General features: G+C 38.2%; 1 protein-coding gene across 4 annotated transcripts; it reads right to left on the bottom strand.

The window, feature by feature from the left end:
- Window positions 1-6,107: 6,107 nt before the first annotated feature.
- On the bottom strand, window positions 6,108-14,690 carry CLK1 (CDC like kinase 1). 4 transcript variants are annotated; one of them, XM_045847602.1, is made up of 13 exons: window positions 14,543-14,689; window positions 13,288-13,448; window positions 12,648-12,876; window positions 11,561-11,651; window positions 11,072-11,138; window positions 9,920-10,036; window positions 9,663-9,829; window positions 8,830-8,924; window positions 8,606-8,735; window positions 8,013-8,095; window positions 7,331-7,410; window positions 6,594-6,657; window positions 6,108-6,476 (listed from the first exon to the last, which is right to left on the bottom strand). In XM_045847602.1, the coding sequence occupies exons 2-13, from the start codon at window positions 13,446-13,448 to the stop codon at window positions 6,333-6,335; spliced, it is 1,428 nt and encodes a 475-aa protein (XP_045703558.1). In that variant the 5' UTR covers window positions 14,543-14,689; the 3' UTR covers window positions 6,108-6,332. The 4 variants fall into 4 exon arrangements, with proteins under 4 accessions (XP_045703558.1, XP_045703557.1, XP_045703559.1 ...); XM_045847601.1 differs by having other exon boundaries at window positions 6,594-6,684; XM_045847603.1 differs by lacking the exons at window positions 11,561-11,651; window positions 12,648-12,876 and having other exon boundaries at window positions 6,594-6,684; window positions 14,543-14,690.

The raw sequence follows: 14,690 nt of genomic DNA on the forward strand, positions 1-14,690 counted from the left end.
GTGGTTAAAAAAAAAATCCACTGAATCCTTTTCTTTGCACATTTTATCTGGAGGAACCAATATCGTCAAACTCATATTAGAATATTGTATTAGTGCAGCTTTGGGAACTATTATGAATGAACTTGGGGTGCTACAAAGATATCAAATAATTGAGCTGTTCCATTTCAGGGAATTTCCAATCAGTATAACCAATTTAAAATACCTAAGGAAGAAAATTCTTGAATTTTTTTAAAGCTGAAATCCTTAAGGCTGTGCTTAAAAGTTAAGGGATAAACCTATTGGGGGAATAAGTAACCCATTTATAGACTGAAGCCTCTGCTTCAAAAAGATGTTCTACATTCTCTAGTATCTTAATAAAATATTTTCTCTGTAAATACATCTCATTTTCATTCTAGGTGGGGTAGTGGATGTTGGCATAGCAAACAGTTGAATGGAGAAAACGGGATAGCTGGTGATCCAGATAGTTCTTGGCACTGAACAAACTCAAGTACAGACATGCATACCAGTAATTATGTTGCTGCATCATTTCTGTTTAACTGAAATTTGCTTCTTGTCTGTCCTTTTGAGGTTGTGAATAAAATTTACATTAACTCCTTGTTAATGTAAAGAAAAAAGCAGTAACTGCCCTGGCATTGGTTGTGTATGCTAGTGGTCAAGTGCTCCAAGTTGGTTGAGGCTAAGCCCTTGTCCATTTTGACTGGGTGTTTTAAATGCCATCAAAGGGCCTGCTCCTCCAGAAATTTTTTTTCTCCAGACCAGTTTTGCTTTTGTGTGGCTCCCATGTACTTCAAACACATAAGCAAGTATGCGCATGTTTTTAGAAAATGCCAGCGTTTCACTTAATAAAATAGTAACACCACCTATCCTCTCCAGAAAGCTTCATGTCACTTCTCTTTAAGCCGCCGTGTATCATCAAGTCCTGGCCATTCCAACTCTAACATAACTTCTCCCCTACTGCTACCCTAATTCAGGCCACCAGCAGCATTATTAGCTCGAGTTGTCTTGTAAGTGCAAGTAAAATTCAACAGAATGCCAGTCAGTATGTAATGGAATACGTACACCCTGTAGTCAATGTGGTTCAGTTACATGGAAAGTTTTTTTTTAAAAATTTACCCCTGGCCACGTAGCTCGTTTGGTTGTGGGTTTGAGTCCCCAGTCAGGACACACATGAGAATCAACGAGTGAATGAATAAGTGGAACAAGTTGATATTCCTCCCTCCCTAAAGTGAGTAAGTGAAAATTGTAAAAATTTTAAAAAGAAAATGTAAACTCTCATTGAGCCATCATCCAGTTTCAGCTATTATCTCACTGCCAATTAGTTTGTCTACGTCCAGTCCCTTCCCCAATCCCTGTTGGAAGTTTTTGAAACAAAACCAAAATATTGTAACTTGTGGGAACCCTTTTCTGTGACTTGAAGGAGGCAGTTCTCTATGGACAACAGTGGTGATTGCTGGGGTGAGGGGGGTATAATAGTACCAAATGGTAATGGGGGAAAAATACAATAAAGATTAGATGTAAAGAAAGGAAAAGAGGAAATTCTCTTATATTGGGACCGGGGGCTCCCATTCTCACGTGGAACCATTTTCATGTGGAAACTTCCAGTGACTTTATCTTGTGCTAAACAAACTCTGCTTTCGTTGATTTGCAAAGCCTGTGATCTGGACCCTGACTACCTCTAACCTCATCTAATAGTCTCCAACACCCATTCATCTTCAACCACACTGGTTTCCTTGCTGTTCATTGAACATAATTAATTGGTACTTTTGCCTCAGTGGCAGTTACTGATTCCTTCCTGCCTGCACAATCTTTCCTGGGTTTTCTACATGGATTTCCCCCTAAAAACTCTGCTCCCCCAAAAAGTCATCCATTCAACAAATGCTGAGCACCTCCTGTCTGACATTGTTACAGGCTTTTAGTATATGCTGGGAATGAAATATCTGTCAGAGAACTTCCTTTCAGAATTGTGTAAAAATAAAGTTCCTGTAGGAAAAAAAAAGGGGGGGCGGCATATGAATAGTGTCCACAACAGAGATTGTGGCAATTTTAAGTAAGGTAGTCAGGAAATGCTTTGCTGAAATAAAGACCTGAAGGAGGAGAAAGTGAGATGTTTATCATCAAGGACAGCATTTGTTACAGGAATAAGGCCAGTGAGGCCGCAGCACTGCTTTAAATGAGAAAGAAAGTCAGCTGGTAATGTCAGAAAGGTAAGAGTGGCCCAGCAAATATGAAGGTGGTTGTAAGGACTGGTTAAACTGATAGGGAAACCTTCGGAGGATTTTGAGATGAGGAACGTAATACTGTGTTTCTCAACTATAAGATGCACTCCCCCCCCAAATTTGGGAGGAAAATGGGGGTGTGTCTTACAGTCCAAATGTAGCTTACCTGGTTCACGGGGGGGGGGGCAGTGGAGCGGGGTGGGGTCACAGGTAATTAAATATTTTACCACATTTTTTGGTTCAAAAATTTTTTTCTTATTTTCCTCTTCTAAAACCTAGGTATGTCTTACGGTCTGGTGCGTCTTAGTCCTAAAAATACAGTACTTAGTGTAATACACAAGTGGGAAACAAGGCCCGTGGGCCAAATCCGGCCCTCCACCTTGGTACCTTGTTTCTACCTGGCGGTAGTGCCAAGCTCTTGCTTAACTGTTAAGGTGTAGTTAGATTTATACAGTCCTAAAATCATGTTTGGCCCTCTGAAGGCAACTTTGAGACTTAATGTGGCCCCCAGTGAAAATGAGTTTGACTCCCCTGGTGTAATAGGTTCACTCTGGCTTCTGTCAATAGACTGGGGGTAGGTAGGGTGGGTCACTGATTCCATTGATGGTCTAAATTCTCTACCCTTGCCTTTGTTGACACCTTTTGCCATGTAAACTTGTAATGCCCTCCCACGTAGATTCTGGGGCACAGGATAACTCCAACCAATGGGATGTTAGCAAATTGGCCCTGGAATACCTCAGTTCCTGAGGCAGGATAAGCCTTTCAAATCTAAGAAAATAGGGTCCTAAGGTTTATATCATCCAATCTAATGCCTTTTATTTCCAGACAAACATGTAACCAATTCACTTTTGATTCTCAGGTCTTAAACTAGCAATTACCACAAGTGAGTATCAATGTCAGCATCTTCAATGGCAAAATCTACATATCTCAAAATGTAGGATTATAGTATAGTACAGAATTTAAGGCTTTTCTCAAAAAAGTTCAGAGAAATTTGCATAGGGAACTTTGATAGAACTTTTTTAAGTGTGAAGTAAATTAATCTTAAGGCTGTTGCATGGGACCAAAGGAACATGCAAAATATCAGACGTATGTACCACTTCTCCCCAGAACCAATAGTTTATGTAAATCTAGGCCACTATTCCAATTTTTTTAATTTTAATTCTTACCTGAAGATATATTAATCAATTCTAGAAAGTTAAGGGAGAGAGAAAAAACCCATCAGTCAGAGAATCAAACCTGCAACCTAGGTATGTGCCCTGACTTGTAATTGAACCTTCAAATTTCTGGTGTACATACAGGACAATGCTCCAACAACAGCCTTCCAGCCAAGGCCCAGTTGTTTTTCATGTATTAGACTAATTTTATAACTGAGGCAAATATTATATCTTCCTTAGTTTTATAAATAACACAGGCAAGCCCAGAGATTTAGTAACATTCCAAGGTCATACAGCTTAAGGGCTATATTTGAATCCAGACCATCTGGCTCTGAAGTTGGGATCCTTATTTTGGTAATAAGGAAGAATTTATAATCTCTCAGCCTTTAGTGTATTTTCAAAATTCTAATAAAATCCTCTTTTCAACAAATGGCTTGGGAACAACTAAACATTCACATGCAAAACAGTCTAGACAGACTTTACATCCTTCACCAATATTAACTCAAAATGGATTAGACTTAAATGTAAAACACAAAACTACCAGAACATCAGAAAACCTAGATGACCCTGGGCATGGTGACTTTTTATAGGTAACACCATCAAAGGTGGCATCTATGAAAAGATTGATAAACTGACTTAAAAAATTAACTTCTGCAGAAGGCAAAAAGAATACAAGCTACAGACTGGGAGAAAATATTTGTAAAAGAAACCTGTTAACCAAAGGACTGTAACCTGTAAAGGACTGTTAACCAAAATACACAAAAATTCTCAGAACTGTAAGAAACCTGGTGAAATTGGAAACATGTTCATACAAAAACCTGCATGTGGATGTTTATAGCAGCTTTATTCCAAATTGTCAAAACTTGTCCTTCAGTAGGTGAATGAACTGTGGTACCCTGAAACAATAGAATGATTCAGCACTAAAGTGCCCTGGCTGGTGTGGCTCAGTGGACTGAGTTACCACCCTGCAAACAGAAAAGTCACTGGTTTGATTCCAGAGTCAGGGCACACGCCTGGGTGGCAGGCCAGGTCCCCAGTTGGAGTGAGAGAGGCAACCAGTCAATGTACAGACTTTTCTCTCCCTTTCCCTTCCTTCCCACCTCTCTAAAATCTTACAAAGTAATAGAATGAGCTATAAAAAGACATGGAGGAACTTTAAATGCAAATTACTTAAGTCAGATACTTTCAACTTTCTTCATCTCATGGCACACAAACTTCTAAACTTCTGTGGCACCAAAAAATACTTTTTGCTGATCTGACAAATAAACCTAATTATAATTCATTCACAGTGGACAGCTATTCTTGTTAGCTGTCATTTTTTTTTTATTTGACAATCTAAGGGAAAAAGGGTCCGTGCCCCTGACTAAATAGCTATCGTTTTAAAAATTCTTGCAAGGTCAGCTCTAACCAAGTAACTTAGTAAGAGCATTTGTCCCAATATGCCAACCAAGTTTGCAGGCTTGATACCTGGCCAAGGCACCTACAAGAACCAATGAATGTGTAAGTGGAACAAATTGATCTCTCCTTCCCTCTACAAGAGAATAAAAAATCTTTCAGCACCCACACCAGTTGAAAAATTGCTGCTTTAAGTGAAACCTATCTGAAAAGGGTATGTATCCCTGGCTGGTGTGTCTTAATTGGTTGGAACATCCATGCCACAGACCAAAAGGTTGTGGGTTTGATTCCCTGTTGGGGCACATACAAGGCGGCAACTATTAAATGTTTCTCTTGTGGGCCCGCTATCTCAATGAAAAAAGAAAAAAAATGTCCTTGGGTGAGGATAAAAAGAAAATTAGGAAAAGGCAAGGCCATGTACTCTGTGATCCTAACTACACATTTTGGAAAAGGCAAAACCAGTGACAGTACAAAAGACCAGTGGTTATCACAGACTGAGGACAGGAAGGATGAACACAACATACTTTGAGAGCAGTAAAAATACTCTATGATGAAGCATGTCATCATAAATTTGTCTAGACAAATACTGTTAACACAACAAAAGTAAAGCTAAAGACTATAGACTTTGTGTGATTACATGAACATATGTTCACCCATTACAATAAATGTACACCCCCCCCCGTGATGGGTGTTACGGTGTGAGACTATGCATATTAGGGGTGGGGGCAGGAAGTGATCAGAAACCTCTGTACCTTCTTTTGCTGTGAACCTAAACTACTCTTAACACATTGTACGCGGGAAACATATGTTTTACGTTAACTGGTAGTAGAGTGCGCGATAAAAACTACCCGCAAACAATGTGTTAACAGTCTTAAAACTATGGACAAAAACCTGACATCCTTGATAACTCAGATTGGGCTGTAAAGGATTTGGAAGCTTAATGTCCTGAAGGAGCACAGGGCCTTTAAGCCACTTGCAGAGTCCCATTCAGAGGGAGACAGGAAAACTCCACTATTAAATATGAAGAGGAACAAAGCGAGAACAAAATCTTCCTGGCTTGTTTCGGTAGTTCTTTATATCCTGTATTTATTAATTGATTTTATTGGGGTGATACTGGTTAATAAAATTATCTAGGTTTCAGGTGTACAAGTCTATCATTTGTACATTGAATTGTGTGTTCACCACCTCATGTCATTTGGTTTAGAAAAGGCCTAAGTCCCAATGCTGGCAATCGCTAAAGAGGAAACCAAGTATTTCCAAAGAAACCTCCAGCAGAAGAAACACGTCCATTCGTCAGTGACGAGAGAAAAATAGTGCTAAAACCAAATTGTACATATTCATGTAATTTCATGAACAAAAAATTTATTCTGAATAAATCATTCTATACAGAAATCATTGAAAAAGATGTTCATTTTACTTGGCTATAAACTTAAATTGAACTATCCAAACAAAATAAACATGGCAATACAAATATTTAAGAAATTTACAAAAGCTGTACAAAATAACTTAATATTTAAAAATTAGACTGATGCAGTCTACAAAATTTGAGAGTTGTACAATTAGAGATCTATGTATTTTTTTTTAGGGGATAAAAGAAAGGATGCTTTAAGGCTTCTTTGAGAGTAATCCTTTTAGCTGGTTCATACTCCAACATTTTCTGAATGAGGTCAAAGAGAAGCTCATGTTCATCATCCTGAGAAAGCATAAATTCCTGAAAGGAAAAGAAATACAGTCAAACAGCTTTTTCTATCAACACATTGTAATTTTATTTATCCACCTCGAAAAGAGGGGAAACTCAAAGATCATGTAAATAATGACCCAGGCTTACCTTCAGAGGTTTACAGCGCCTTGAAACATATCTGCCAGCAGAACTGTTTTCATCCCAGTCCAATCTATCATGATGGAAATATTTACGTTTCCTAAGAGTAAGTTAATATCCATGTTTATGTTGACAATGAAAACTTACAATATCTAGCAGAAGTGATTGGTTTCATCAACTGTTATGTTCTTATAAATCAAAGACTAATGCTTTTTCAGAGATTTTTTTAACATTTATTTTCAGAGAGAGGAGAAAGATAAGAAAAACATCATATGTGGTTGCCTCTCAAGCATCTCCTACTGGGGACCTGGCCCACAACCCAGGCATGTGCCCTGACTGGGAATCTAACCAGCAACCCTTTGGTTTGCAGGCCAGCACTCAATCCACTGAGCCACACCAGCCAGGGTGCATTTCCAGAGATTAAAAAGCAGCCTATAGCCCTGGCTGGCGTAGCTCAGTGGATTGAGCGTGTGCTGGGAACCAAAGTGTCCAAGGTTCGATTCCCAGCCAGGGTACATTCCTGGGTTGCAGGCCATGACCCCCAGCAACCGCACATTGATATATCTACCTACCTACCTATCTCTAAATAAATAAAACAAAAAAGGGCAGCCTAGAGATAGTTACTGGCTTGCCAGAAAAGTAATCAGCTACTTAAATGAAAAAGTGTTAGTATGACTTCACTGTTTTACAGTTCTAATCAGGACAGATGACCAAGCGATACTAAAGGTAACACTCTTAAAACATACCTGGTTTTCTGTATCATGTGTTTTGGTAAAGGTCCAAGAATCCTTTCCATCATTGCTAAGTGCTCCTTACTGTCATGTGTCTAAAATAGTAATAATAAAAAAAATCTGTTAACTACCTGTACTTGCATGTTGTGCCTTGTTCTCATTTAACAGAGCTGCTACATTTCTAGTCCCTACATGATTAGACATGAAGATCACTAACAAAAGATCTACTCTCAGCAACAAAAAAATAATGCTTACAAAACAAGACCACCAAAGATTCCCTAATTCAATAGGTCTGATTGTTTCTACAAGGGTGTCCAACCTTTTGGCATCTCTGGGCCACACTGGAAGAAGAGCTGTCTTGGGCCACACATTAAATACATTGCAACACGTAATCAAACAAAACAAAACTCATGTTTCAAGTAAATTTAAGGTTTTGTGTTGGGCTGCATTCGCAGCCATCCTAAACCACATGCAGGCTGTAGGCTGGACACCCCTGGTTTATAATATACTTTAAAATAGTTTAAATAAAATGACAAACTATGAGGGAAATACCAATGCCCAGCAGCATCATCAGATTTACATAATTCTTATTTCTTTGTATTTATCTACAACTAAGTCTACGAAGCAACTTTAATAAATGTATTTGTGTTAGTGTTCATTCGCATAAACAAGCACTTTTCTTGTGCAAAATACTTACTGGGAATACTGTAAACCCAAGGTAGTATTCAATAAGAATACATCCTATACTCCAGACATCACATGGCTGGGACCATCCTAAGGCTGCAAAACAAAGCAAACTTAGAGGAAAAAATATCCTATTTCTTAAAAAACATTTTCAATAATGTGTATAATTTAATGTTTAAGCTGGTAAAGACCCCAAAGAAATCACTTAACCCAAGACTAAATATGAATGCATAGTATGTAAGAATTAGGGTTCAGAAGACACTGGTTTCAAGTCCTAACTCAGGCTCTTTGGGCTAGTGATTTAGAAAATTTTTTCCTGAGATCAAACTTCCTAACCTATAAAATGGGCACTACCTACCTACACAAAGACTGGACATGCATATTACAAACACGCAAACTGAATTCCTGAAGGTTAAGCCACTTAAAGTCCCAGAAGTGACTATTTGGAACAAATAAGAAATTAAAATCCTTAATGTGTTTTACAGTATTAATTCCTAAAAGGGAAAAAGGAAGTCCCACAAAAATAAAAGCTTGATTGGTAAGTAAATTTTAAAATCAGCTTCAATGAAGATAAAGGTTCCCAAAGGACAATTAACAAATACTTACCTAAAATAACTTCAGGTGCCCTATAATGTCTTGTAGATACCAATGTACTGTGATGTTCATCATCATATGTTGCACTTCCAAAGTCTACGACTTTAATATCTGGATTTATTAGAGTACGTTCATCACGTTTCTAAAAACCATAAATGATGATTAAGGAAGCATAATTATTAAGAAGGCATAAAATATGAATTTAAAACCATGAAGAAAATAAATTGAAGACTTACCATTTTGGGATTGTATGCCTCTGTGTAGTCAGACTGCACAAATAAGATGTTTTCAGGTTTTAAGTCTGTGTGAGTCAATTTATTACTGTGCAAAACTGAGAATGAAACATAAAATGTTGCTGTAATCTACAAATCAAAACTCAAAACCTAGCCAATCCCCAAATCCCTACCAACAACAACAAAAAATCCTGATGTCTTTTCCTCAAGTCTGAAAGGTCAACATTCAATAGTCTGCTAGAAAACCATCAAAACTGAAACCCACTACCCTCCTTAAAATATTAGTCTACTAACAGCTAACTCCTTTAAAAATGAAGGAAGAATTATCTTTCTCTTACGTAGCTGAGATTTGCCATTCCTTAATTTAAACCTAGTGATTCTAGGTTATTATTTTTAGAATCTGAAAGGCTCATAGCCTTCTATATGACAATGTATTGATATACTTTCACTGAATGAAATTCAGTAAAACTGACCAACTTGTTATCAACTACATCTTATTTATACAAACTCTTAAGTCATATTATGTTAGATCCCATTTTTTTTTCCATTTGACAATATATTACTTTCAGGTGTACAGCATAGTAGTTGGACATTTACAAAATTTATGAAGTGATGCTCCTGATAGGTCTGGTACCAACCAGACACCATACCGAGTTACATACCATATTATTGATTATATTCCCTATGATGTACTTTACATCCCTGTAACTGTTTTTGTAACTGCAAATTTGTACTTTTTAAGATTTTTTTTCCTCTTAGAGAAAGATCCAAATCCATTTGGCATTAAACTGTTCTCAGTAAACTCCAGTTTCTGGAAGATATGCCAAAGTACTTACAATTCACAGACTTGCATATCTGATATGCCATCTTCCTGATATGATCCAGTCGAAATGGCAGAAAACCATTTTCCTTAATAAAGTCATATGTACTAAGTCCTAGCAGTTCAAACACAATGCAAATGTGACCACGATGCTCAAACCACTCCAACATCTGGACACAGCGGCTATAAACACATAAAAAATAACTTAGTACAACTTCTTAAATTTAGAAATCTACTTAGGGGCACTTTTCTAAGTTGTATTTTGATACTTACAATGTACTGTTGGGGTCTGTTGTATTTAAGTGTTCCAGAACTTGTATTTCTGAGCGAGCAGCTTCACAGTATCTATCCACATTTTTAACTATTTTTACTGCTACATGTCTACCTCCCCTGTTAGAGACAGTAAGTACAAGTTTAAAAAAATGATAAACATACTTAACTGCATTTTTCTATCTCTCTTTTCAAACTGTACACTTCTACTTTGATTATATGCAAGTACTCTCTTCTAATTGCAACTCAATGTTAGCAACTAGAATAACCTTTGGGCATATGATAGGGTCCCTACCATAAATTATTTTTTGGTCCGTCAATTAAACTGTATCAACAGTAATTTAACAAAAATATTGGCTATTATCACCTCAATTTGCATGCCATTTAGGATTCAAAATAAATGTACACAAAGCAGTTTCTTCCTATAGTGCCTGTCACTGGCAATTATCTCAAATTTCCCTTTCATCCAGGTTACCAGAAAAATAGGGATCTGTGAAAACACAGTAAGCTCTATCTAGCTCTCAGAATCTGTAGAACAGTAGAAAGCCTCCTCTAACAAATCATTTAGAAAAACTTTGCCATTCCAAAAGAAAACATTTCAAACAGAGAACGAAAAAGGTAACAGATTTCTAACACTATGTTAAGACACTCCAATCAATTAATTTGATGAGCATAATTTGTGACACCAATTCAGAAATGGTCTTAGGCCTGACTACACTATTAGGATGAATTATGGCCCTTTCTAAAAATAAGTAAGTACTCTAAAGACTACCTCAATGCATATGGGGTAGGCAGAGCTCCAAAGACTCCCAACATAAAACCAAGGGTGAGAACCACTATGGAGAAGGAAAAAAAGGGGGGGGGGGGAAATGGAGAAGCCCACAATTCCCCCTACTGAGACAACAAAGTACTATTTTTTGGAATAACAGTCTGTTCTTAGCTTAAAACCGAAACTAGAGGCCGCATATATGAATTACTATTGCTTAAAAATACAAAAAGTTAGTATCTTTTACTGGGAGTTCCCTACATACAAGGTAAAGCCCAAGCTAAAAGGATAAAGACATATCTAACTCATGGCTAGACCATATTCTAAAGCTAAATGTATCTTCTATACTGTTGATCACTCCAAGTATAATCCCAGGCTAGGAAACTTACGCTTTACGATCAATGCATTCCACGACTTTTCCAAAAGCTCCTTCACCTAAAGTATTAACAATTTCATCTAAAAGAGAAAAATAAATCTCAGTCACACCAAGAAGTGAAAACATTTTACTTATCATAATAAATGCTATCAATGCAGATTATTCTAGTTGATGCTACAAATGTCCTTATCATTATTTCATTGGTCAACACTGTCAAAAAACATGTTAACTATTTTTAGGTCTAATTTCAGTCTTAAAGCTAATTTTATTTAAATTGATTTACTGTTCTGGAAGATCTACATAACATTAAATTTCTACAGAAAGCAAAAATAACAATTCCCCCCACCACCAAAAGAAATGGAAAAAAACAGAAAACAAATAAAAAGAAAAAGAAAAGAAAAACAGAGAAAGAAAAAGATTTCCAAATCCCTGAAATCTTAATCTATATATATATAGATTATGTTATCTGAAAAGTTAATAAGTGTTGAAAAATATTCTATACATCTTGCACTTAGTACGTCTCCACTCTGACAGATCAGGTGACCCTCCTCATCATCCTCTACACTCCTGGTTCTTTTCCTTCGGTGACTCTTCTGGAAACGTCAAGTGGGCGGCACCAAGATCATCCAGCCAATCAATATACCCGAGTGAATTCAGGGCAGAATACGAAATTCATTCAGCGGGGAGATATTCAGGCATTCAGATACACGCCAGGCCACAAACGGTTGGCAGGAGCAATTTCAAATTCAGTCCCCAGAAATTCACAGGGCACATAGTTTATGTTAACAGGAGAAAAACATGGCAAGGAACAGATTTTCAGATAAGATACTCAAAGTGGCAAGGCAACAAAACATAACACAATTGTTTCTTTAAAAAATGCTTAGGTTGTAGCATTCACTGAAATATAATTTAAGTTTCTAGTGTCCTAACATATTGCAAAATTGCAGTAATATTTACTTGTCAAAGTAGGCTGTGGCCAAATTAAGATTTCCTAACTAATCTAAGAAAACAAAATATTAAAACAGTAAATAAAATTAAAGCCCTAATTTTGGGGAGAAAAAACAATTTGCCATACAGTAACACCATGACATTGTAAATGCCATCTGAGCTATCTCCCAATTAATACAAATCCCATAATGTTCAAATCTGTATAGTGGTTTACTTAGTTAGTGAAAAATAGGATTAGAGCACATGCTTGCCTAGAATGAAGTTACACCCAATCCTTAATCATTCAAAAATAAAAGGCCCAGTCTATTTTTGTGCTAAGGCTTCAATTTATCAAAGCAAATCTGATTTAAGTACCATAAAAAAATCTGTCAGACTATTTTGCTATAAACTAATCTTAATTAACCCCCCCTACGTCCCTCAATGAAATGACAATTAGTTGCCAACTAGTAAACAAACTGTTACGTAACTAAATATGTACCATACTTGGGGAATTTCTTATCCAATGCACAAAGACTCCTGCAAGTTAAAACTGAAATGGCTTCATCTTAAACAGAACTTTCTCAAATGATCAAACACAAATTAAAGCTTTCCTGTATCACATGGGAGATAAAACTTTCAAAATGTTTTAAAAGAGCTCATACCCCATGTGAACGATGATGTGAGGTGCTGTGGTGAATCCTGTGCCTGCTTTTATAACTACTTCTTCCACTTCTACCAGAGGACTTGCTACTATGGTTCTGGTATCTGCTTTCATGGTCCCTATGGCGGTGCCCAGATTCACACCCTTGATTGTAGTCATTTCTGTATTCATCAATGTAGCGTCGACTATAATAATCTTTCTCATTTATGGATCTGCTTTCCAAATAATGGCTAGGAAAATAAAATACCCGTTTTTCAAAGCTTTTCGGTAATACTAAATATCCTCAAATTCTCAGTAAACAATACTCTTAAAATTTCTTTCTCCAGCTGCTGGTATCTCTCCACACCACGCCCTTCTCCTCTCTTGGAGAGCTGATAAAACCTTTACTCTCTACGCCCCCCCCGCAAAAGAACAAAACAACAACAAAACCTCGTTTTTCCCATTGACCAAAACACAAACCCACACAATCTTACAAACAATACAAGCCATCACTGGAAACAAAAAGGAATCACTGTTAACTTATTTTTAAGTGACACTAGTTTTAATTATGAAAATAGTGCCCCCCCCAGTTTTATTGAGACAACTGATGAGATTGTAGTAAAAATGTTTTTTTATATATCTATACATAACGTCCTCCTTACCTATCAGATGTTTTAGAGTGATTGTACTTGCAGCGCTTGTTCTCCCGGGCACTGCTATGTGATCGCTTCCTTCTTTTGTGACTGCTGCTGCTCCTCCATTTTGTACAATCCCAATCTTTCTCATCCCAGTCAGGGCAGTAAGTTCTCTTGGAGTGTCTCATCTACGTAAAAGACAAGTTCCCCCAGTTTTACAGAACCCCGCACATCAGCACTAGCAGTTCAATACAATATTCTGCAGACTCACACTAGCTGTGACGTGTTCATCAATTTTGGCAAAAATCGTACTCCCTTTTCTGTACGTCCACACGCAAATTCTCCCCATTTAAACGTGCATCAAAAACTCGCCTCCAAATAACATGCGATCATAAATGTTCTTCGCAACAGAACTACCATTATTGAAAATTTCCATAGAAGAGGCATAGTGATCTAACTACTAACACCTTAAGCCAATGACCGCATTAGAAAACTACAAAATACCGTCTTTTGACGGCCACCCCCAGCACGTACTACAAATAAAACCTAGCTTATTCTAAAAGCAATCTTACACCAATCTGGGGAGGGGGAAGCCATCTTTCAGAAATGTTTGGAACAAAATTCTCTACATTTGATTCCACTACATCTCTGAACTCAAAACGCTCCAACTCGGGGCGCGAAAAATTCAACGCATGAAATGCCAGATTCCATATCCCGTCAAATGCTTTATTATTTCTCTTTCCTCAGGTTCCTAGACAACACTGAGGGGACAGTGGCGACACTCACGCTAACTCTTTAGAATCCGCTAGACCTTAAGTGATATCGCCTCACACCAGGTCAATTCGTTCTGCCTTTGTCTCCATTTGAAAGGAACCCAGTTGCTCACAGGAGAGTAATTCACGCACAACCCAAGCAAAGCAGCAGCTTCGCCGCTGCCTCCGCCCCGCCGCCATCTTAGGGCTCCGCGGAGGTGGTCACCGCAGACAAGATGGCGCCCGCGGCGCCCGGGCTCAGCCCTCCCTCCACACCCTAGAAGAGGCCGAACATTCGAGGAGCGCTTCCCGCCTCGCAAGCAGTATCACTACCCTAAGCCAGTGTCTGGGACGTCGAGGTTAAAGCAGAAATTCGCGACAAGCTCGACAGAGCTAGAGTGAGGCAAGAAAAAAGGGTCGTCGTGCAGGAGACTGCGGACGGCCAATAAGCATGGATAGGGGGCATCACCAAGCGCTCTGGAGACAGACATAAGGCCCTGACACCTAGCCCGCTTCCTCCTGCATCTTACCGTCCTGGCCGCGGCGTCCGAGCCGAAGGAGACAAAGCTTGCAAGGCGACAACGTCGAAGTTCCAGCTGGCTGCAACGGGCTGGGAAAACAAAATGGAGCTGACAGCCGCCGCGTCAGGACTCTTCTCGAAAACACTGGTGACGCTAA

Source organism: Phyllostomus hastatus, unplaced genomic scaffold (assembly GCF_019186645.2).
Source record: "Phyllostomus hastatus isolate PE091 unplaced genomic scaffold, TTU_PhHast_1.1 phas_contig_57, whole genome shotgun sequence".
In the NCBI taxonomy this organism is placed as follows: domain Eukaryota; kingdom Metazoa; phylum Chordata; class Mammalia; order Chiroptera; family Phyllostomidae; genus Phyllostomus; species Phyllostomus hastatus.

Bases quoted from the DNA above. Each gene is read 5' to 3' on its own strand.
- CLK1 (XM_045847601.1), bottom strand. From the start codon at position 13,448: ATGAGACACTCCAAGAGAACTTACTGCCCTGACTGGGATGAGAAAGAT. The intron at 11,139-11,560 runs GTATAGAATATT...TTTCTCTTTTAG, and splicing joins AGACGTACTAAGTGCAAGAT to ATGAAATTGTTAATACTTTA. The intron at 7,411-8,012 runs GTAAGTATTTTG...TTACTATTTTAG, and splicing joins TTGGGTTTACAGTATTCCCA to ACACATGACAGTAAGGAGCA.